The following is a 24,473-nucleotide window of genomic DNA, read 5'->3' as shown; positions in this document are numbered from 1 at the left end:
ATTTCGCAGTCCCTATTTTGTGCTTCTAACGCATTTTCCGTCCCAAGTGAAATTTTCCTCAGTGTCCCGACTTTTCTTTCTCAAGCCAGTTACATTCTACCACTCTGAAATTCACCTCCACTATTCGGTTTGGTTTAGATGCAATATGGTGATGCGGCAGAGTCAACATTTTTTCATTGTTCCATGACAATTTAAAAGGCTTCTTCAGAGGTAACTTCCAGTAAACATGAGCTCAACCAGAGACATGGCTCCTTTTTCATAGCTCCTGGTGCTCCAACATACCCTCCGCCCCACCCCGGCTGATAAATCCACGCGTCATGTCCCCCTTGCCAAAATTGTAACCTTTTCTCCTGAGACATTATTCCCGTGCACATGGACGAAAATAGGAAATCGAGTTCACGACATTTAGAAGGGGATAGGGTGGATAAACTGTACTTTGCAGGGAACACATGGATTTGAAAGGTTGCAAGAATCATAGTATATTGCTCAAGATCCAAGCAAGAATTCAGGCGAGGAGAGAGCCAAATCATTGTCAGCGCGAATCAGGCCCCAGCTCGTCAGTGGGGGATGGTAATCGACTTGGACGTACGAGGGAAAGGGGGAACAATCGCGGGGAAAAGGTCCCATAACGGAAAACTGAATTAGAGGCGAAGGCCGCAAACCTGCCCGGATCGAGCGCAGATCAGCGGCGAGGATGACTCCAACAGCAGGTGTCGGCCGGGAGCATGAGTCGACAAAAATCCAAAACCCGGGGATCCACTCGCGAACATGGAGTGCAGACGGAGAACAATCAGCTATCTGCAGTAAGGGGGGGGGCAGGGTATCTGTACAAGGGGTGAAGAATACCAAACTTATAGTTCTCATCCAGAACTGACCGTCGCACGGTCACTCTAAGCACTCCACACAATGTTGAAATACAATCAACGATACACGTATAGCTATAATTTCGTTCGAAAATGAAATGCACACTCGGGTATCACTATAAGCAATTCAGTCCTTACTTTGGGGCTTGGGGCAGTATGATTCTGATATAGGATATATATACGAAATACTGCACATATTAAACTGTCCGTTGCTGGTGCTAACCAAATTACCTTGTTTAACACGGAAACTTGTAGAAGGACTGGACTACAAAACGCCAAACGAAAGAGATTGAGTGTTTTTGACGTCCAAAGTTGCTCTTTGTAACAGTGTTTTAAAACATAAAATATCTGGGGCGAAATCCATTTTTCCCGATATCGTCGCAATGCATTTTTTAATAAATCCAATAAGGCTGTTGCCAGTTTGGCACTGTTTGGCAACAATGTGTGTTAAGGAAATGTGACATAGCGTTCCCACCAAATGCTAATTTTCCAAGACAGGTTTGCCCCTTGTAAAATTTAACCTAAGTTGTATTGACGGGAGCTCAACAAAACAGACAGGTCGACAAGCCTGAGAGCGTGAGCTATGAATGACCAAACCCTGTGTAGTGTTGAACTGGAACTCCATAGAGGGTCTTATAACTGCTTTTACATACATGTTATGTTTTTGGTCGTGAGACAGCCGAGATCTTGGAGGCCAGCCAAATCCCAGCTCTTTGAGGCTTAAGAGTCATTTTCATTTGAACAACGTGTCATATTACTGGTGGCCCACTGACCAAATACGTCAATTTACCGAGCAAAAATTTGGCGTTGATTACTGACCCATCAGGCCACAGGACATGGAAAGAGCATTAACTCAGCTGGTCTATTGACTTTTGCTCAATAAAAATTCATTTGCTTATTAGAGTTCGCTATCAAACAGTTCTCTCTTGGCCCTATGTGAGCTAGAAACTGACGAAAACGACACAGTTGCGGGGACACGTCAGGAATTCCAGTTGTGATTTCCTCGTGTTGCCCACTCCCCGCGTTCCCAGCCACGAGCGTTGCCCGTGACGAGCTCGTTTGCGTCGGCAGGAAATTGTTCTTGACGTGCCCATGATTCAATTTAGTCCCGGTGGTGCTGGAGAAATCACACACAGACGAGTCACAAGTGACTTGAACAGCGGTGACCGATGACTAGCGCATTACGTGTGCACGGTTGATGCGCCACGTCATCTCGACATGGGAACGTGAAGGGGGAGCACTTCAAGTGCGTAACACCGAAAAAAAGAGTTAAATTCGAAACAAAGTACGAGGACTATGTCTCTAGCTGGTAAATGCAATTGTCCCTGTGTGTTTAAAAAGACATCACCTGTCAAGGAGTGCACGCTGAAAGACAATGTTGACAACAGGTAAGGTCGAGTGCACGGTATAGCTCGACCAATAGGCCAGTCAACGGCTTTAGCAAAGTGCGCACACTATACATTCCCAATCAAGCAACCCTTGTCAGATCATTTGTGTGAAATCCTATCGTCACTCATATTTTTTGGCAAATTGGCTGCATCTGTCCCTGTGTTCATAGTGCCCCATCACCCGACGCAATTATTTTCGCGTCGACGGTTCCCTCTGTACTTAACTACAACTAGGGCCACCGATCGCCAACGACTCAACCGTGCTCCTGGGTTTCGTCCGAATGGTCGACTTGACTTCTCCGACCACACGGTTCGGGTGACATGGTTAGCCTGATGTGGTTGTCGGACATGGCAGGGCATGTTGGTCAAGTATTTTGTGGATGGCGATGGAGGAGGGTCTTACAAGCTTATATTAATCTCTCGATAGCACAGAGTGTATTCATGTGCCGGCCATCTAGAACTGAAACTGAGTTAAAACTCTTAATATTGTGAACATGAGAGCTAAAATAACACTGACAAAATAAAAGTACAATTAAACAAATCCATGCCAACTTTTGTCAAGCTTAACGTGGACTTGGATAACTTAGATCTTAATGTTTTAAGCCACATTTAAAGAAAACGAGTGAGATTTGGAACCAAAAATACTCACACACACTCACAATACTCACCACACCACAGATCACTTTGATTGTGGCAGATTCAGGGAACAAGATAAAAAAAATGGCTTCCCTGTGAATAAAGTCAATTCCCAAATGTCATCTGTGACATCAAATTCAAATCTTGCACGTTAGACTCTCAAGGCAATCTGCCGCCAAGGTCCATCTCAATCAACAAACTACATCCAAAGACTGAAATCCATACAACACTTGAAATTAACAATTGAGTGTTATTATGTATACGAGATATTTCATCAAGAACAAATTTAAGGAAGCATTTAAGATTTGAAAGGACATGAGAAAAATATGACCTTTTTATTTTTGCAGAAATTGTTTATGGGAAAAATAAATACACATCCAAGATAACTCTGCCAAGGCCAAATGGCAAGAGAAAAACATTAAAACCATAATCACGATACTTTCTAAGTTGAAAACGTAACGTTGATAGTTTGCATTTCAAACAGAGCAAACTACATTCGCTGTTCTTTCAGCTGAGCGCCTACACCCAAACATTCATGAATGGACGGACGTGACCATGTGATCAGGTCAACATGATGAACAGGACCGGGAGGAGACTCGGCATGTCCAAATCCGGAAATAGATGTAGGTGGCTGCAATTCGACTTCACGAATGCCAACAAGGACGGAGATAGGCCCGACGTCCATATCTGCATATCCAGCTACATTCCACGGGCATCACCTTTGCTTCTCGTCAATACCACCAGCACAAATAGCGAAAAAATATACAGTAAAAGGCATCTTTTTTTCACCAAAAGGTATATAAATCTCACGATGAAACTCCAATAAATAGCTTATGTACATAGTGTCTCGATTCCTTGTAAATATTTATAGCCAGAAATACGGTTCCATGTTCGCCGACCTAGGTTTTCAAGTTACTGGCGAAAAGAATGCAGTGCAAGCCCAGTGGAACCAGGCTGAAAGAATTAAGCAACTCAATCCTCGAATGTAAAATCCGAACTTTGAATTTTAAATACATGTATCTTGAACCTTGAACCAATGAACTTTGACAGCAATAAGGAATCACTTTACACAATTGGTTTCAAGAAGAAATTCACTTCCCAGTAGGGAATTTACTCCGCAAAGTATCAAAACTCGTTTCTCTTGGCCCGCTCTAAAATTCTGCCTTTGGTTTTCAATTCTACACAAATCATATGGGCGCCCTCTGTTGACAACTCCTTCCCAAGTCAACGAGTCCAATTCTGGTTTGCGGCTCTGTTGGATATAGACTGAAGTGAAAAGCGCCCCCTTATGACACCTTTTGGTGCGACGACTTGCGGAAAGGGTCCACATAATGAACTCTTTCATGTCAATACAATCACGGGTTCACATATTCTCGTTTGCGTTTCCGGGTATAATGCACAGCAATATTGCCACAATAAAAGACTTAATTGCTGCATTAAACGGCGTTGGACAAAACATTTAAAAACCAGACCTGTGGATTAAACATGGCCAGGTCATCGCAACGTGTCGCGGTGCAAGCAGGGCTGTAGTACCGCGTCACTTCGTTCGCAATCACGGAGATTCCAGTTCTGCATCTGACGTGGATTCCCTGTCTCGGTCGCTGGGGGCGGTAGACAGCGAATATTTGGGTCCGTAATTGGTTGGAGTGATGCTCTCGACGATGAGTGAAAGATGGTCCAAGCTGGACACACGGCCGTCTGAATCTGAAAGGGACGACACGAAACCGTCATTTCAACGGGAAAAACGGGACAATTTGAAATTGTGACAGAGAACCGGTTTATAATGGGCATATAATAGTATACAAATATAACATGGTTAGAGGGTGGATGGTCGATTTTGGCCTCCAGGTATCGAAAGTTGACATAATCAGTTCCCAGGGCGGAACAAATGTTAAATTGTTTTACCATACCTCACACATAATTCAGTTGCCATTATAATTTGAGGCACGCTTAAAGCGCCTTTCTATATGTACGTTTTTGGGCGCGTTGCGTACACGATGCGTTTTTTCACTTTCACGGACACAAAAATCGACAACCATTAACATAACACACATGTGGGTAGGTTGCGTTCGATCGCACCCTGGGCGATTTTGACGGATACACAACGCTTGACGCGTGTATTGGCGCGAACATGGAAAGGCGTCTGAAACCCCTGACCAACGTACGCGTGCCGCCATGTTTTCGTGCATACACCACCAAGGCGACAAGACAAGATAGCTGGACTGGTCCCTGTAGCTCGCTGGCTTCTGAAGTCCACGGTCGGTTTAGCTCTGCGCATGCGCATTTGTCTATTGATATAGATGGAGTGTACATACATGTACATACGAGTGAAAGCCGAACACGTGGCTCTCGGGAAAACTTCAGAAAAGGTTTTTGCCCTGTAGTGCAATTGTGGAAGCGGTTACCCCTAAAAAGCAGGGAAATACTTCTGAAAATTGTGTTGCGTGCGGAAATGACTCAGTATATCTAGTGTTAATCCATTCTAGAAAGTCTTCCATAATTTTGTGACGTCACAGTGTTGCATTGTGGGAACAGTTAAATGTCAATTTCCTCATTAACATAAAACTGGCAAGATTGCTCCGGAATCATTACCCGCAAAAGGTCGCTACGCTTGGAGGACGTCTGTAGGACGTCTGGAGACTACGTACTGGACAGGAACCAGTCTACAAGAAAGCCTCCTCAAGCACATGCTTAGTAAAGTATTCCCGGCAGAAAGTAATCCAGCATGCGTATTACTTTGACTTGTGTGCGGATCCTAGCGTGGCGTGTGCACGTGGTAAACAGCAAACATAGCAACTGGCACGTGTGAGCAATGGACCAGTGGGAATGCCGCCCTCGATGATGAACATTAAGTATGGTAACGCTGGATATGCGATTGAGTATAATACCATTCCCTACACATGTACAGTTTCTTTGATGAGCACGATACCAGACAAATCCTTTAATGTGATCAGTATTTAAGCCATGATTTAATGTGGTGTCAAATCTTTCTTCACGAGTCTACGTACTCCTCGCCATTTCGTGAATAATTATTTCACCGTCCTCGTAGAGGTGTGGCTTGAAATATCACCCCCGTCCCCACTCTATATGTATCCAAGTATAATGATAAGGACACTACCAATCTCGTTGTCATACTTCTCACTGTCGCAGTCTCCAACTGAACGCCACCAAGATGACACAAAGTACAAAATCCTCAACACTAAAAAAAATCAAGATGACCGATGCATATGCCATGCATCTTTGAACACGCACAAATGGAACCCACACTCTAGAAGCAATTCACACATTTTGCACAATTACTTTGCCAGATTAAAAGTGCCTTAACTTCAGACAGTCGGTGCGGCAATCTGGCAAATCTATCTGCTGTAGCGAACTGCAAACAAACAGGCTTGTGCCGTAGGCGATTTGTGCCAGCACCTTTCTGCGGGGCTGGCCGCGAGACGACCCGCGTGTTTGCACGGGCGCACGGGGGTCAAACTCGGTTAGCTAGATCGGATCCTCGGTAGATCGATCGGGAGTCTGGCCCAGAATAACTGCTCGACGAGAGTAAGAACTTTAGTTTCACGACAGCTATACTTCCATTGAGCATTACTTAATTCTGCAAGTGTATTCGATTTGTAGCACAGCGTTGGATGGGCAGGGCAACTGTACCCGATGAAAGGCAACCTTCCAATGCTTCAAGTCATTTCAAATAATATTATTAACAAGATTTACAATTTGGAAGACAAGGAATAAGTTCAGTATGGGCATGCACTCAAATTATCTTAGATGTATCCAGAAGACAGTCTGGCATAAGTTATTAGCTCCGAATAACCACTGAATTTATGTAATGAGTCGAGACTCGAGCTTGGGGCTATGAGCCCCAAGCGCGACCAAGAGAGGGCGCAATTTTCCAAGCAACGGAGGTTCCTTTGGTAGGAAGTGCACTTCGCTGGTTCACTATAAAATGCATGTGTTGCGGTCGCGTAGCTACCAACAAAAACGAACACTCTCGACCAGCACGGCTCTTTTTCAACCGATGAGAGGTGCTTCTGCTCAAAGCGGATAGCTTACAATACTAGAGATTAACAAACGTTACAGTTCGTTCTGAAAACAAAAGAACAGCGAGTTGATAATGACGGTTAGTCTTTATTGCATTATGACGAGCCGTAATACCACTCTCATTTTTCTCATCTAAGAACTAAAAAACAAGCTACGGAAAGCCAAATGGGATCGTGCCCACCACTTTCTTAAATTAAGAGAGGGCGACACAGGCATAAACAGTCCAGGCCCGTTTCCAGAGATACATACAGCTCTGAAAACCAGAATGCATTGTTTCCACTATAATCCTAAATGCGTTGGCATGGAAGCGGGCGCTACCACCACATGACGAGGCCGACACACATGGGAATTAGGTTCCGTTGCACTTCAAACGTATTACACAGGCTCCCTAGAAAGACCTAGCTGCCGATAAAATAATACGGTGTCTCTCAACGTTGGAACGGGTCAAAAATGTCGCGTGGCCCGTGGAACTGCCCCTCGGGGTCCACAAACCACATATCTAACATGCAAGTTCAACGGTTGCTAGAAATGACTAGCAAGGGCCTACAAAGTATATACTTTAAGGTGTTGACATCGAGCCGTAAAAATTTCAATAGCTACTCTTACGAATGTTCGTCAGTTTTAACACGGTACTAGCATTCAATGCAAAGCTAGTTCAGAAACAAAAGGATTCAAGAGGTAAGTCCTACTCATACTGTGCCATTTCCGAGTTCGTCTCGTTACAGCCTACAAAACAACAATTATCAGCATCTATAATCTCCATGAGTAGTTTTCAGAATGTTAAGAATGCCATCAGTAGTACATGTAGATTATTTTGCCATAACTCTCAGCAACGAATTCTACTTGATTGGCACTGTGGAGTTTACAAGGCTGTTCTGTCGGCATCGATCTTCGCATCACTCGCTAAGCAGATAATTACAGCATGCTACCCTACATGTATAACTAGAGGTGTTGTTGAAGAAACAACATCAGGGGGAAAAAACTAAGAGAACAGAAAGTAAAAGATGCAAAAACATCGGAAAAGTCATTTCCGCTGGGACCGTGCCAACCTAATCCTAGCCTGCGGTGAAACTCGCGGAAACTACGGGCACACCAGGCCCACTCCTAACTGGGCGGTCAGCCGAAATCCCTGCCGCTCTCCCACGACACGCGGGGTACGGGTGTGTTTGGATGGTGTTAAATAGGTCATCAACCTGAAAAGGGGGGTGGGGGTGGAGGAAAAGCCACGGCTTGCTGCAGAGGTTACAATTTAGAAATTTCAAACAAGTGAAAAGATTACGTCGAGCGAGTCGACAAAATCTCGTAAGCTGTAGCATAATGTGCTTTTTTACTGTGTGATATTCAGATTAGCTCTCCACGGTCGAGTAGACCGCCTTTTTAGAATAAGGTAGTCATCTTTCAGAGTAAATCTCTCTTCGGGAAAGTTAACCCTGTCGGGCCAATCTAACCTTTTTTTACAAGTTAGATGTGCCACAATTTTGGAATCACTGAAATAACTTTAGGGCATCACTGAAATATCTTGCCTGACCACCGCACAATTACCGGGGAGAGAGAATTATGTTAATTAAGGATCTTTATACCGCAACATCAACCAGGCAACCTTTCACATGTTATATTTGCCCATGTATTTACCCATTTTGGGGAGAATTTTGCTTTTCTTCATTTTAAAGAAATTGCTAAAGAGTAACTCACAGAGCAACAGTTCGTAGCTTTAGTTGGATACTGCACCAGAAAGGCCTTAGTTTAGACTTGAATTTGAGGTAAATGACCTGATGCCTGCACAGTAGTGCTGTATTCGAGCCCATCACAAGTCATTCAGTCTTAAGCCATTTCACAAGCTATTCAAATGAGCTTTGACAAAAGCATTCCTTTGTCATTGTCCACCCCGTTACTTATGACTGGCCTTGTGAAAGATATTGTGACGGACTCGGACACAACAGTGCTGCCCAGTGCGGCGAATCATGTCACACCATAATCATAGCCATGGTGTGTGCACGGACAGATTTGTCGCCAAACTTGAAGACCGATTTGCCAAAGACTAAAAAAAGTTCAAGATGATTTAAGTTAACTTCACCTCGCTTTATAGAACTTCGTTTATACGCAAGGCTCCGACCGAGTAGCGTTTTATTTTCCACCCTGCCCTCCATTTTAACTCCTGGCGCGGTCACGTATTGGGACAATGCACTTTGGCCAAATGTTTACTATCGATCGTATAAAATGCTGCATCTCTCAACAGCAGCGGCAATAGCGTGCAAGACGGAAGCCATAAAAACTCGGCCGCATCATGGCCGTTCTCTTTCCGCAAGAACAAACCACAACTCGAACACACGTTTTCAACCGTGGACAGTACTCAGAAGGCACTGATGCTGCAGCGACAAGTTTATCCTTTCCTGGTAATGGTGATCCATGTTCCAAGTTTTTAAGTTCAACTGAAGCGTAACAATGATAAAAAAATTACACGGTTCGCCGAAAATGATCGCAAGACTCGACATAACTTTTCACGCTGTCGTGTCATGCTTCCCTTATTAATTTTCTATAATAACTCTACATGGTCATTAATCTGCAAGATTCTATTAGACCATAAATTTCAGAACATTATTATGTTGAGGCCCTCACTGATGGCATTATGTTGTAACCGAATGCATGCGATAGGGATTTATCCGGGAGATGTGTGCAAAGGACTGGGATCATGGGCTACATTTCTCAGTCTGTGCAGGGAATAGCATTGGAAAAAGCCAGCGGTCTTTTAAAATGTCGGCATAGAATGCGTGTATACTGTACCTAATTCGAGGTTGCTGGCTGAAAACTCTCCCGGTCTTCACAGCAACAAGTTTCAGATGTAACAGTCTCAAAGATGTAAGTTTTATGAACAGAGTAGGTGGCTAGCTGATGGTGAAGTTTACTTATTACACAAATTTCATATACGCAAAACGCCATTTGGAAACTTCAAATCGAGTCATTCAAGTCCAAAAGGGAGCAAAATGAAGTTTTCTTCGTCACCGCGACTGCATATACCGTGAGAGCGGGTCCATGCAGTTGCCTGCACTGCGTTCTCATAGGAACTCACCCATGGGTGTTCACCCACGGTGGAAAGGGAAGGGCATTATGCGTAACGAGACACTCAGCCTCAGTGATGTAAGTGAAGGGGATGCCGCGCCGGTCCCTCGGGACGCATCCCAGGTAGGGATGACGACCCTCTCGCGCGCCGACATTACGAGCTTAACCGATCCAATCCAGTTGCAGTAGGAACACTGCGGCCCGATTTCGCGCTGAAGCCAGACGCACTCGGAGTGCGAACAGGAAGCCAGGTGAGAGCACAGGGGGTCACGTTGAGCAAATACGACCGTTCGGGGTAAACAAAGTGATTCTCTTGTCAAGCGAGGGCGCTGTGGGGTCATTACGTGCCATTTTTTTCTTTGCAAGTTGGGTTGGCATCAGATGCCAAATACATGTACATTGTACGAGGGATACATGCATGCTTTTGCACTACACGATTAATGTACATGTATTCTCAGAAAAATATACTCATATCAAGCTGCGTGAGAGAACGAGGCTTCAGAAAATCATGGGCAAGTTTTTTCTCGGTAGGAGCACTGCATTCCTTCCATGTTGTCGTTTTTTGTGGTTGTCAAACTCAGTAAAAAGGATTGGCACAAAAAATCTCATATTTTAACTATAGACTCAACATCTGGCTTATAATTTCACCGTCCAATTATCTAAATTGGCAATGCCAAATTCTTCTCGTCCGTTATGCATTATGTGTGCATTGTATATCGGCTCAGCATGAGATTTTCCGGCCGTGTTTCCGAAGGGAAATGAAATAGCGGCGTATTGCGCAAGGCGCGCCGGCGAGGTACGGGGTGCCCCGACCTCTCAGTCCCGCGTAAATCTAAGCTTTTCGCACCTGCTAATTTACGCTGATCCCGTATCGCTACCACGGCAACTAATCCGCGTTCGAAATACATTCACTTTACCGGAGACAACACATTCAAGATTTAAGTAAACAGTTCGCCAATCTTCAGACATGCAATATCTAAATTTTCATCGGCTTCGAATCACAACAAAAACTGTTTTGGTCTATCGATTTTTATTGGTTTTTTTTTGTAGCTTCAGGTCATCAGAAATGGAACTACATAACAGAACAAGCTCTTTAAACTGCACATAATCTCATGAAAACTCTTTTTAACAATAACAACAATATATAAATTCTTCAAAAATCTTTGTTGCCACTAAATATCATCATAGTCAGTCTTCTCCAGAACGGTGTCATATTTTGCATATGACCCGTATAAATTGTTGAAAGTTGAAACTACGTTCACACCACATGCCCGACGGAGATATCCAGGGTCCGGGTGTTTTGGCAGTGAAGTCGATAACCGCATTATCAGAAACGGCCTTCGAATAATTCCAAGCATTTTGCGCGAGAGAAGGGGGCAACTGCACAGTTCATGTTTAAACCAACCCGCCCTAAATTCGATCATTTACGAGCTCTTTTATCCGGGGTGTTAGCCAAGCGACGCATAAGCACTTACACAGACGGCACAAGAATGTAGCTGGAAATATGATACGTCCACCGATCACCCTGGTGGGTAAGCACATCGGTCAGCCCTGGTTTAAAGTTTTCATTCCAAAGAAAATCCACACAAGTCAGTGATTAAATAGTTTTGATACAAGCTTTATTTCTAAAATCAAAACATAAAACGCATAAGAGTCTACATAGTGTGGCTTCTCAAAACTGATCACTTCAAATTAACAATACATAATGTTACTGATTTTTGTCATAAGGGCCAAACAGGTAGGCCTATCAGTTGAGTCGATGTAGGCCTACTTCTTCACTCCTTGAACTGACTGGAGTGGGAAATTCGTAGAAATTTCCTCCCCAGGCAAGCGGTTGGATTGATGGCAGTAAATGACTGACTGTGGACCATTCACTTCAAGTTGTTACTTGAAAAGGCGTGCCCAACAGGGTCTCGCTTGAGAGAGTTTCTTTCAAAAAGCAGCACTCATACCAAGGAATACAACTGCAGCACCGACTACCAAGAGCAACAAACAGCATCAACAGGAAAACGAATGAAAGCGTAACAGAACGTGTGCTGCAGCTACTACATCATCAGCAGCATCAATCGAAGTTGATTTGACCGTACAGAGCCCATCGGGGGAATCCTACCCGTATGAACGAGTCAAATGAGAAGAGCAGCAACATCATGGACGATGTTGGCATCAACGCAGTATAGTACAGGGACAACATTATTGATAACAGGACCGGCACCGTCAATATCTTCGATATCAGCATCGCAGCGTTATCATCGAACACAGTGCGCCTACAGCAGTAACACTACAGACGGCACGACGCCAGTTGCAACAGCGCGATCAACATGCAACAAGCAACAACGATACTGGCACTAAAAGCGGTTCTACAGCAGCGACAAAACAGTAACAGCAGCAATGGAATAAGCTCAATACATCGACATTATAATGCCATTCAATTTCTACGGTTATATGAACCGCTCATGTAACATGGAAAGCGAACTTCCTTTAGTACTCCGTGAACCAATCTAGTGGTTCTCACCATTAAGCGAACGAAGCGCAATAAATCTGGCAACATTCGCCTATCGCCGTGCGCACCCAGGGAATACGGCGCCAGTAACGCAACACCTAATATTGGACAACGTCTATAAATATTTCCCCGCCGAATTTCTGCGCATATCCCGCGTAAATCAACCAAATGTGTCGGGAAGATCTGCCAAAGTGTTGCATTTCTTTCAGCAACGACTCCTGTTTGCTTTTATCTGGGGACTTTTTTGTTTACGCTTTTGGAGAAAAAAAATAGGAATGCCAGCCAAGTATCATGAAGTTTACTAACTGGTCTTGCTGACTGAAGGGGGTATAAAGTAACTATTGCGTTCTTCTCGACATACAATCAGCAATGGATATTGAAAGAGGAAACTATAATTTGCCTTCCATCCAAATATAAAAGATAATGCATTACGGTTAAATGAGTCCTTATGACTTTCAAATAATTCAACGCGCATGTTCAAATGCACTTGATGAACGTATATCATGTTGTGGGAAACTACTCCAAAAATTTTGTGTTTAAAAAAGGAAATTTAAACAAATGTTGGTTGAGATTGTACAATATTTCCAATTCGACCTCTCGTAGTGTGTCCATGCATGGAAATTATCAGGAGAAGTGACGTCACGGTGGGTTGGTTGGATCCTTTCATGCCTGACCTCAACAATGTTTCATCATGAAAGGCGATCTACGGCAAAAGCATATAACTTGTTCCTCGGACTACACGTGACACTAACTGTTTGATCATTTTCTCTTAAACACAAAATCAAAGTCGAATTAAGTTCAGAGCTTTGGAATGGCGAATGTCACATACAAATCTATCCCAGCAAGTATTCTCATTATCAAAATGATGTACCTGATGAGTGAACACAAAACCAGGAACAAAAGTTATCGCAAACAGTGCAGCGACCTCGTTTGATCGCAAAGTTGAAATGAAGACAAGAGGACAACCGATGGTAACTGATTCAATAGCCACATTGATAAAAGACAAAGTTCAAGAATACAGTCCTCACTTCTCCCGCATCACCGTCTAAATCAATAACGCGACGCTTGAATTTTCCCTGGTAGAATGCTGGTAGAATTCGGGAGGTCATGGACAGGTGACGCAAAATGTGTGAAAAACAGACACACCACTAACATGGCATAAATCATAACGGCGAGGTCCCTAGTCGACAGTAGCAGGAGAGAGCATGTGATGTGCGCCGTGATGAGGCGCGGATCTAGTTCCCATGGAGTGTAGGGAGATACAGTTCATCGCCTCACCTGTCAAGACGCCAGAACATTACGCCCTAACTTTTTTCAAGAGCGGCTGTCCGGTGTTTTCAATCACGAATTATGACATTTCGTAAGGTGTGTTGTACTTTAAGGGCGAAGGAATATTTTGCCCAGGGTTGAAGACAACGTGAAACAAAGCTTACTGTCACAACTAAAAGAAACATGAACCCACCTATCTATCTTCATTGATGTATTTAAAGCAACGTCAAACCTGCACTTTACTTAAGCCGAGTTGATGAAGTGCTGCCACAATATTCCTAAGAACTCGGGTTTATAGTCTCTCATATTTAACCGAAGGCCGAATTTCAATTGACAAAACCTTTGAAATAACTTCATTCTAAAACCCTTTATCGAACAATTTCGGCAAAACACCAGCCAAACTTCACTGCTCTTTTTAACTCGTATTAATGTCGGTGTGGAAAACTATGGAATAAAACACTTCAAACGCATTTATCTCACGGATGGAAACGGCCGGCTTTCCGAAGGAAAAGGGTTTTGTTTATACTTCAGCTGCACGTCCTAAGTAAACGTGGCTTTGCTCTAACCGACTGTTACAGGGTGAGTACCGCTGAACGTTTTCTGAAGGTCCAGCTTTTCGAAGAAAATGTCTTCCACACTTTGCAGAAAATGTCACGATCATGTATTCGGAAAACGGCCATGATTGTGCTTGTATACACATTAGTGAGCTCGTTTTACAGTTCGCTAAAGTTAATGTTTTCGCAGCAGACACCGGTACGTTCATTGGAAGCAAGTTCCAGCACATAAGACGACTTTTTCGGACCAGACGCACCGTCAAGGACACAGGAAGAGAGGAAAGATTTATTTAAACAGAACATTGTAGCTGGGAATTACGAGATCCATATTATGCGTCCGGGCGACATGGTAGCCCCTCCCCTTATCCGTGGAGGTCAAGCCAATGTCGGCAGGCTGTCTGGGAAGGGAGGAGGGGGTCAACTACAACAGCGACAGGAGTAGCTTGACCGAGGCGTTGGCGGTTCCGGCCCCCGCTACACCATCGAGATGACCGGCTCTATCCACTCAGCCGTGGCTGGCCCGCTCTGCCTGCCCGGCCTGCCAAGTTGTTATACCACCGGGTGCCTTCCGTAAACCTGATGTCCATTTAATTTCTTTTTCATATTTTGTAAGCGACTATACGACCGAAGCCAATCTCTAAAGAAAGTGAATTAACAAGTGTGTGTGTACACCTACAGTTTCCCCTTAATCAGGAAAGGCTTTAAATTTGTAAACAACTTAGTTACTCTGGTAAGAAAAGTTGAGCACTAACTTTAACCGCGTAGTTTTCTGTTTAATTTCTGATGATGTATAATGACAAGGACAAGAAGATGCCAGGCGGTATGGCCCGTCAATGGGAGCCATCATCAGAGCCGGGCCCGGTATGCCACCCGGGGAGAGACCATTGCATGACGGGCACCCCAAGCCCCATTTATGAGCAACGGACACAGGCTACTTCCTGAGCCTGAAAAGGAGTGATTCAACTAGTGTTTCCAAGATGAAAAACAGTCAGAACGTACCGGTATACCAGAAACTGAGGCGCAAAAATTACCCGTTCAGGCGTTTAACAATTAAAACGGGGTATCAAGGTGACATTGCCCGAGAACGTCACAATTTGGTCAGTAGTGTTGAAGTACACTTTTGAAAAATCGCAAAAGTCAGAACTTTCTAGATATAAATTAAGAATCCGTATCACCTTGGAAATCTTACAAGAAATTACAACTCCTCAACGAGTCACATCCAACTAAAGGAAACACTGCTAAAAAACTGCCTTTTCCACTTCACGTTGACAAATCCCAAAGACCAAGGCCTCACACCACGCAGAGCCACATCATACGACGTTGGATGACGGGTAAAACGTAGGCTGAGCGCGTTTGATAGGGAATGGGCACATAGTACATGCACGTATGATCGTCTTACAGAAAACGTCACCATAATAATAATAAAAATAATAATAACTGACATTTATAAAGCGCCCGATCCATTAAGCCACTCCCAGGCGCTAAACAGCATTTTCCTGAGATGAAAACACTCTCAAAACACCCTTTTCGCGTTGGCATAGTCTTCAGTTGGTGTATGCACATTTTGTGCAATTCTTCCCAATGCGGCTTTGAGGTTTTCTTTACCTTTTGACGTGTCTTCACTTCCATCGCAGTCGTCCGAGTTGATTTTCATCAGGCGAAAAGAGCAGGACGAGCCGTTGAAATCCCCGGGCTGAGAAGGAAAAACAAGACAGGGTACAGGCATCAATAAGAGGTTTTAAGAAAGAAATAGAAACTTCAGGGCCTCACAACCTGGGCGTCTATATGAAAAGTTTACACCGTTTTTAAGGCATTTAAATCATTCGTTCCAGAGAGAGAGAGAGAGGTTTTTTTCATCACCAACACGGAAACTACGGCCAAGGCGATTTATAGTTAAAACTGCTCTTCCATTAGATTACTAAAAATCAGTCTGAATCGACTGAATAAACTTTGCTCTGGATCGTCGCGGTTTACAACTGTTACAAAGACTGTCATATGGTTCTGAAGAAAAGCCATTTACGTGAAATTTGAATTTCGAAACAGTGAAACACCCGGCAATGGGAATATTCAATTCCATTAGCTGTAAACTTGCTACAAACATTCTTTTTATCAGCCCCACTCTGTAGGTCACGTGTGACAGTTTTAAACGTGTTTTGTTTGAAATAACAGCAGTGTTATTAGAGTCCAAAATGAACCTTTCAGTTTAACAATTAACTGTCAATATAATTACAAATTCTGACGTCACTCGGCATGTACACTTTCGCATGCAAAACAATGTGGGAGTTGCGTGTATGACACCGACTTTTTGGCCCAGAGTGACCGGTCAATGTACCCTCAGACCCTACAGTGACCGCCCCTCATCTGCACGCGTTTACGAACAGCCCACACCTGCAAAAGCGTTTACCAAACCAGCCTTTAATGGCCCGTCCCCAGGGCATTCGATGAGACATTTTGCGGGTACACGTATTTTGGAATCCGGCAATTTTCGTCACAGTTATGATACGGAACCTGCTGGCATTTTTATATTGCACATAGCTGTACGTGTAAAAATTACGCGATGACGGTAAACTCTGAGCTTCAAATTTGTAGTTTTAAGTTAAGAGTTCTTTAGAATTGGGTTTTTAGGGTCAGTTTTTGCATCCTCAATGGTTTTTGCTAAATACCACCGGTGACCATATCCAGCGAGCCTGGTCTGAAATTTTCATTCTAATGGGTTGGAAGTCAATAGCCCGGCATCCCTAAATTCTGACAACGACTTAATCGTACCCCACGCAGGAAATCCCTCTAGCATTGTGATGGGACATGCCTCAAGATGCGTCTGTTACGCTCCCAAGCTGATGTCCAATGTGAGAAGTAATTAGGCAACTGTACGCATTCCACATATTAAGCTCTTTCTTGTCAAATTTACTCCAATTTCCAATTTTTGCACGCGTCCAGACGGCGTCATCGCGGACAAACAGCAAAACATTCTCGGGTGAATGTGGTCAATTTAAATATGTGAGACACTAGCACAATGTTCTAAGCGCGATTTTCAAAAAGACATTGTTTTGTTTTGGCCCCACAACGATTGTGCTTTATTTGGTCAGGATGGTGGCGATTGTCAAGCGGTTACACGCAACCTCTGTGGCTCCCACAAACACTACCGATACTCATCGAAGTGTACGTCTAGGACATCCTAGAGCCGAACGCAACTACGGCGAAAATGGACTGCACAACTTTGTAATCGTCCACCGTGTGCATATGACTCGTGATGCTTTGAATTACTTCTATCAAAACCTGCATTCTATTAATTGCACGTCCTTGGTAAAAAAACAAAGCACTCATGCGCACGCCAAGGCCACCAGTTTATGGATATGGCCACAATGAAGCAGGGAAACCGGACAGTAAACATTTGGGGGACTAAATTGAAGGGGCATGACGCGAAATTAACGGCAGTCGTTGCCGGGCGGGGATGACATGATTAGAGTTAAGTGGCGAAAGATTGCAGGAGTGTTTTACCTTGAATGCTAAATTTGTAACTCGGAAAGGGTACAACAGGGATACATTGTCCGTTGCCTTGTTCTGCTCCTATTACTCTAGACACACAAAAATCGCTGCAACGAAGGATCATTCTGTTCTGAAACATGTTACATACTTTAAAATGCCCCAACATTTTGCATACACCTTGTGGCACTCGTTGTTGTGTTGAACAGGGATCTGGTTGAAAACATCTCTTTGATGACGGTTTTATACTTCTTTCTTGACACCCTCGATTCATTTTTATAATTGCCAAAGCCAGACGGTGTAAAATAAATAAATGAAAAGAAATTCTCTGTCCATGCACATGTACTCAGGATGATTATAATATGTGACGCATTCAGTGCCGGGCAATTTTATGTACATTTTTGAATGATTCTAAAAACCTAAAGAGTTATTAATTCCAATTGATACAAAGCAGGAACGAAGGGATGATTAAAAAAGACTGATGAAAATCCGGCAAGTCTTTTCTGCTGCGAGAACTAGGTATCGGACATCGTTCCCTTGGTGGTTGGTGGTCATAATCTTCATAAAAACAGTGGAGACTGTAGAACCTCAAGACGACCGAAGCGCAATTACACCAAGTAGCCGTAAAAAGAATTGACGGCTCCCGCGGGCGAAAAAAAAATCTACATGCACCATCATCGTCTCGGAGATTCAGTCAATTAATTAATTCCCATCCTCCAAAGACTATACGCAGACTCGTACGGGGAGTGGGGGGGGGGACAGTATATACATGTACAACTTCCCAAGATTGGAAAACAGAGCAAGGCCGTGAATCTTGTGAAACGGAATCCGAGTCGGCCTTTCGGGAAGCGTGTCGAGTTTTGATCAAATAATCGGGCCAAAATAAAGCGCGACGGCCGCGCCGTGCGCGTACTAGAAAGAAAAACGAAACTGTCAATGATATTACCCAGTATCGCCAACATCAATTTGAGGGGGAAAAAAACTTTATCACCGCCCGACTTCGCTTCGCCGGTCAAATTGGCATCTGCTCATTATTACAGGTTAGCAGTGATACAAACTAATCGCTTAGCGTATACTCCTAGACAGCCTGAAACTCAAAGGTACACGGCCAATCAGCTGAAGAGACACTCACGGGTTTCCAACCCAATCCATAATGCCGTGAACCGCACGTCAGCCTCCTCTCCCGAAAAGAGGGATGCTTCCTTACTCAATGCTGTTACGCGGTCAATATTACATGGCCTATCTGCACACGTATTTATAAATCTCTGAAGGTTAGATAAAGACAAAGGTTTTAACACAAACTCCCTAAACAACCACTCTCGACCACTGGGCTATAGCAAGCACTCGAAAGGTTGGATTCGACATTGAGATATTAGGTGTGTCTAACTTTTTACCCACAATTCCATCTACACGTAGCCTATACTCGGAGAAATCTTGGGAAAAAATTAATACAACAATCAAGAACCTTTAAATCTCTAAATTAAAAAAATCTTGTCTGTCTCCTACATCCTTGGAGAGTGATAAGTTGTTAGCAGAAGCAATCCCGCCAAGAGAGATTTCTATTTAACACAATCCTCATTTCCTACCAGTGACATACACATTAATACACACAATCAACCCACACACCATGAAGACGGCGCGCTGCTTTTTCACCAAACACCAAATTCAGTCTTCCGTTCAAAGCAGCACAGTATTTTGCGTCTTCCTGATGGTCGGTTAACTTCCATTTTGAATAATGTTTCGTTGTTTTACCCCAAAATACACTGAACGTAACAATTTTTAATGGTGAAGAGCTCTTTTGATGCCATGACCACTGTGGAAACTCCTGTATCTCGTGGTATATTCTTAGACTCCATTCAGACGTTACATTCGACCCTCGCCACGCAGGGGGTTCATTCACGTAAACCGTGTAATCAAGGGCGTCTGTACACGTGTACGTACACCAATGAAAGAGCTCAGCAAGGGCAAATTATGGGACTTATTTTTTTATCAAAATGCGAATCACAACCTGCAATAGGCGGTGGACATTTCCTTACAATTTCAACCATTATTTACCTTTCTATTAAGCAGTTTCAGCTGACAGAGTGTGAAAGCATCCGTTTAATCAAGTTATTAATCTCTAGCGTAACTTTTTTTAATCGAAATGCGTCCCTTACTTGCTTCAATACTGGCATTTCATGAAGTTATGAATATGCATGAAAGGATTTCAATGAACGACAAAACTGGCGTATTTACGCAGTGCGATTTCCATATGTTGACCCTGTTTCCCACAGTTTATTTTACAAAATGTACACGTAACTTACGGTAGAATGAGCTTGTTTCAACACAATGTCTAAGACTTGTCCAGCTAACTTTCAAATTAAAACTTCCTTCATTTGTTTTCCAGACCTGGTTTACGAATATTAATGTGATTAAGTTTCTCTCAAACGAATCAAATTAAATTGCTTAATCGCACTGTCTGGGATAATCCCAAAACAGGCCTACGTCTGCGATAACGTTACCTTTTAAAAGTTGTTGTTTTCTCTGTTTCTTTAATACACAAAATGCATTTTAATATTATCTGTAGTTCCACCATTTCTGTTACTGTTTTGAATCTTTACAATGTTATGATTTGATAAAAATGAACCTACTGTGTTGCAATTTCATAAACCTGCGTAAAATTCTTGAAACTAAAATCAGTCATGGTTGAAGTGAAGGCACTTGGCATAGAGTACTGATTGCACGTGTTAAAAAGTTTACCGGCAGCATTTGAACAGTTTTACCCGAAAGAACACGGTACCTTTGTAATATTTTCCTCCACCATTTCTGTTACTTTTTGTAATATTAGGATATTACGAAATGATTAAAATGAAGAAAATGTTGCGTTGCGATCCCATAAACTTGTGTAAAATTCTTGGAACTGAAACGACTGTGGAAGTAAAAATCATTTGAAAGGGATTACTGACCGCACAACAGTGTCTCCCGCTGCCCAGGAGAAGTGATAAAGTCGCGAATTCATTATTTTGCCAATCAAATTTCGGCAATAAAACCGCGAATGAGGCCGATCGAGTTTTACGATCGCCAGAAAAATACAAGTCGACCAGTGACACGCTAGGAAAAACAAATGGACAACTAGGGATTTCCTATAGTTTAATATGCACGATTGTCACGTATACCTGTCTCGTCCTTAATAATTTTCATTTCACTAGTTCCATTTCTGAGAGATTTTTAATTTCAACACCAAAAACCAGTTTTCATCACGCAAAGTGATATGTATGTGATAAATGGTGTCCCAAGAAGACGTTCTATGCCACAATTAAAATGTACAGCTACACGTACTGTCCTCCATTTGACTGGACAAAATAAGAACAACGTAAAAACAGGTTCATAGCAAGGCGAACATTACAGGACTGCATAGTATGAACACGTTGCCATGAAACAGATGGAAAAGAATATTTAAAACAACGCAAAGATCATAAAAACAAACCGGTGACTTTACTAAAGCGTACATGTAATTCAAGTGGAAAACAATTGAATAAAATTACAGCCGTGGAGGAATTTTTTTAATTTTATAAAGAACGGGATAACAGTTGGACCGGCAAGAAAACGAGAAGACTTTACGACGGAGAAATAACTGGCAGACCAATCGACAGACAGACAGTAGAGTGAATACAGGACGACAGACATCAGGATTTGACCAAAAGCGACTGAGGTGTTGCATGCACCGTGGCGCCCCCAACACTTTACCTTTTTTCTTCGCACCCATAACCCGTTTCCCACCGTGATTCGACCCGACATTCCCCGGGGCCGACTGCGATTTCACTCGCCACGTGAGAGGCATTCCTTCCGGTCACCGTGCCAGCGGTGGGGAACGATCGCACGGGCACTTTTTTCGTTTGATGAGAGGAGACTGTGGGCTCTAACACTCGGCCGACCCGTAATGCGTTTACAATCTGCTCCGCCGCGGAGGAGTCAACGTTTGTTTTGCCAGGAATTAGGTCTCGGGTATACCTGGTTATGACATTAGAAGTTGTTGATGATTCCTGGTTTCAATAGAGCAATTTGAAACGGCAATGCATACCTTCATCTCAGGGAAGAGGTACCGACTAAATATCTGACAAACATAATAGATCATAGTGTACATTACGAAACATTAATGCAGACCATTGTTAACTTTCATGCCATAAAAAGGTCTACAAAAGATAACACAGGCAAGCTGTCATGCATGACCTTCAGGTTTTTACGCTCAGAAGAGTGAAAGTACACTTTGTTGTGCAGACAATCACAAAATATAATTGAGCAACATTTCTGAAGGATAACTGTCGCCCCCTTTACTGTTGAAATTCAACACCTGCGCTCAAAAAAACACCGAGCAATCACCTGTATAATTATGCAGTCTCAGTATGATCACCAAATGTCCACATGGCTCAAGACTGACTTCACTCAAGTTTTTTTTTAGTCTTCGCCTACTGCTTTTGTTGCCATTTACTCAATGGGGCTTCGAAGACATTTTTAAAGGCAACTTATGGCGCCATCAAAGCCGACTCGATGCCTCAAACGTTTCTAAAATGTGCCGTTTAAAAGCGAGACTTCTTACCAGCCCGCTGGCTTTTCGCAAACGTGTTTTCCGAGTTAGCTGTGGATCCTACATTACGATGATATGGGGAGAGATAAATCTTTACTGTTACCCAAACCTTTCACCATTAACCTTGCCGCTAATTATGATGTATATCCCACCATTAACTGAATTACAGCTAGCCCACGATCCGCATTCCACAGACTCGGCCGCCGCTCGGCGCGGCACGCAGCCGAAAATCCTCGGCGTGCATGTCTGGCACCATGCGCGGTGCCTCAACCCGGCTTCTCATGCTATACTTACCGCACTGAGCCGCGAGTCCATGGAGGGTAGCACCGCTCCATCACTGCCGCGCAGGGGCCGTCCTCCCGGGTGCATCAGCGGGGTGGACTCGGCCTCGTGCAGCATCATCTGTAATCGCTCGATGTACTGGATGGCATTCCTCAGAATGGTCACTTTGGGCATTCGCTGCTCCGGGTTCGTGCAGGTCCGGCGTTTCAGCACCTCGAAGGCGGCGTTGACTTTGGTCAGTCGCCTCCGCTCCCGGTCTGTGGCTGCTCGCCTCTTGTCGAAGATGTTGGTTTTCCTCTTGCACGCCTTGCATGCCCAGATCAAGCACTGTCGTTCACCTGCACAAAAATAAAAAAAAAATCCCACATAAAAATCGGACTTTTCTCAAGCTGTAATTATTAGCCTGCACAATACATGACCGTTCTTCAAAATACATACTTATACGACTTATACTGTGGGTGATTATGGGATGTTATAGCATAACAGAGGGAAAAAACATGCATAATGTTGTTAGGATAATAAAAGGGCAGGAACTGAACAGAAAATGCTTAGGTCGACACTTGTACGTGAGAGTGAGACTGAAGTACCTGTATGATGAGTGTCATGCTCATGGCCTGGCGCCAAGACGTGAGGGTAGTGCCCCGTTCCGTTCTCACCGTTGTTGATATGGTTGTATTTCTCGCTCATGAAGTTCCCTCCGCTACCACCGCCTGCCACGTCCCTCAGTTCCTCCACGCCCACATCTCGGTCGTGGGGATCCAGGTCCTCGCGAGAGTTTGGCCGGTAGAGGCCCGGCGAGGCGGCCTGGTCGGCGAAACAGTGGTACTCGGGCGGGGACGAGTCGCTGGCCCCTCCTCCCCCGTAGCCGAACGGCTGGAGGCACATCGACGCGCGCTGGTCCGCCGGGTAACCAGGCGTGCTGCCCATAGTCGCCAACATCGAGACCGCGCTCCGGTGCTCGAGACAAATCCCGTTGAATTGAAAACCCACGGAACTAACTGAAAAAATGCCGATCGACCGATAGCGAGATAGTCACCTTGAATCGAGCTCAGAAACTTACATGTGACAGGGAATTTAAAGGCCGCTGGATGTAATTCGTGGCGGTGTTACCGGTAAGCCGGACCAGAGTGGGGACTGACGTCTTTTCACTACATGGTTACCCATGTTGAAATACCACCACTCAAGTCCCACGGGCCAACCGCGGCGCCGGTGACCGGCGGACGGGCGCGAGGGGAGCGCTGGCGGCGCCGGGCACCAGGCTCGAAACCTTCGGGGATGGTAACCGCACGAACATGCGCATTACGGCCCGAACATATCCGCGGGCTTTTTTCTGTCAACTTTTGAGCACGATGAGAGATGGTGGATCAAGTTCATTCCGCACTGAAGATCTCGCGTCGTTGGTGTTCGATTTTTGTGGGGGAAAAACAAAAACAGACCTGTATAAGTGCACAGTGCATTATGTTGTTTGCGACACTGTGGACAATATTCTAAGAAATTAATTTACCAAAAGCCATGTTACTATATACACAAGAGAGTCAGTTGGTTAGTTTCGGGCGGTCGGTTTCAGTGATGGCACAGATCAAAATCTCAGTATTAAGATAAACTTTCATTAGGATGTCCAGCATAGCTATAATACTGGAATGGCTAGGAAAAAATCGTAAATGAGCTCCACGCTAAAATCTGATTTCAAAGCGCTTGCTCAATGATGAGGCGAATGTCGACAACATGGATCAGTGTCGGTGATTAAGTTAACAACACAAATGAATGTCGACTACTTATGCTGAGGATTTGATTGAGATCTTAGCATGGAAGATCCCATTCAAAATGAATTAAAGG

At 43.9% G+C, this 24,473-nt stretch overlaps 1 protein-coding gene across 1 annotated transcript; it reads right to left on the bottom strand.

The window, feature by feature from the left end:
- Positions 1-3,117: 3,117 nt before the first annotated feature.
- On the bottom strand, positions 3,118-23,576 carry LOC110988283 (transcription factor SUM-1-like). Its single transcript, XM_022251644.2, has 4 exons — positions 23,225-23,576; positions 22,650-22,975; positions 15,914-16,001; positions 3,118-4,591 (listed from the first exon to the last, which is right to left on the bottom strand). Exons 1-4 carry the CDS (start codon positions 23,574-23,576, stop codon positions 4,440-4,442), a joined length of 918 nt encoding a protein of 305 aa, XP_022107336.1. The 3' UTR covers positions 3,118-4,439.
- Between the last annotated feature and the right edge of the window lie 897 nt (positions 23,577-24,473).

This window comes from Acanthaster planci, linkage group LG03 (assembly GCF_054643075.1).
Source record: "Acanthaster planci isolate LZ-2023a linkage group LG03, COTS_SCS, whole genome shotgun sequence".
NCBI lineage: Eukaryota > Metazoa > Echinodermata > Asteroidea > Valvatida > Acanthasteridae > Acanthaster > Acanthaster planci.
This window is presented reverse-complemented; position numbering and strand designations above follow the sequence as displayed.

Excerpts from the sequence above, each read along its gene's own strand:
- LOC110988283 (XM_022251644.2), bottom strand. The coding sequence starts at position 23,576 with ATGTTGGCGACTATGGGCAGCACGCCTGGTTACCCGGCGGACCAGCGC. Across the intron at positions 22,976-23,224 it reads GCATGACACTCATCATACAG|GTGAACGACAGTGCTTGATC; the intron begins GTACTTCAGTCT and ends ATTTTTGTGCAG. Across the intron at positions 4,592-15,913 it reads AAGTGAAGACACGTCAAAAG|ATTCAGACGGCCGTGTGTCC; the intron begins GTAAAGAAAACC and ends CGTCCCTTTCAG.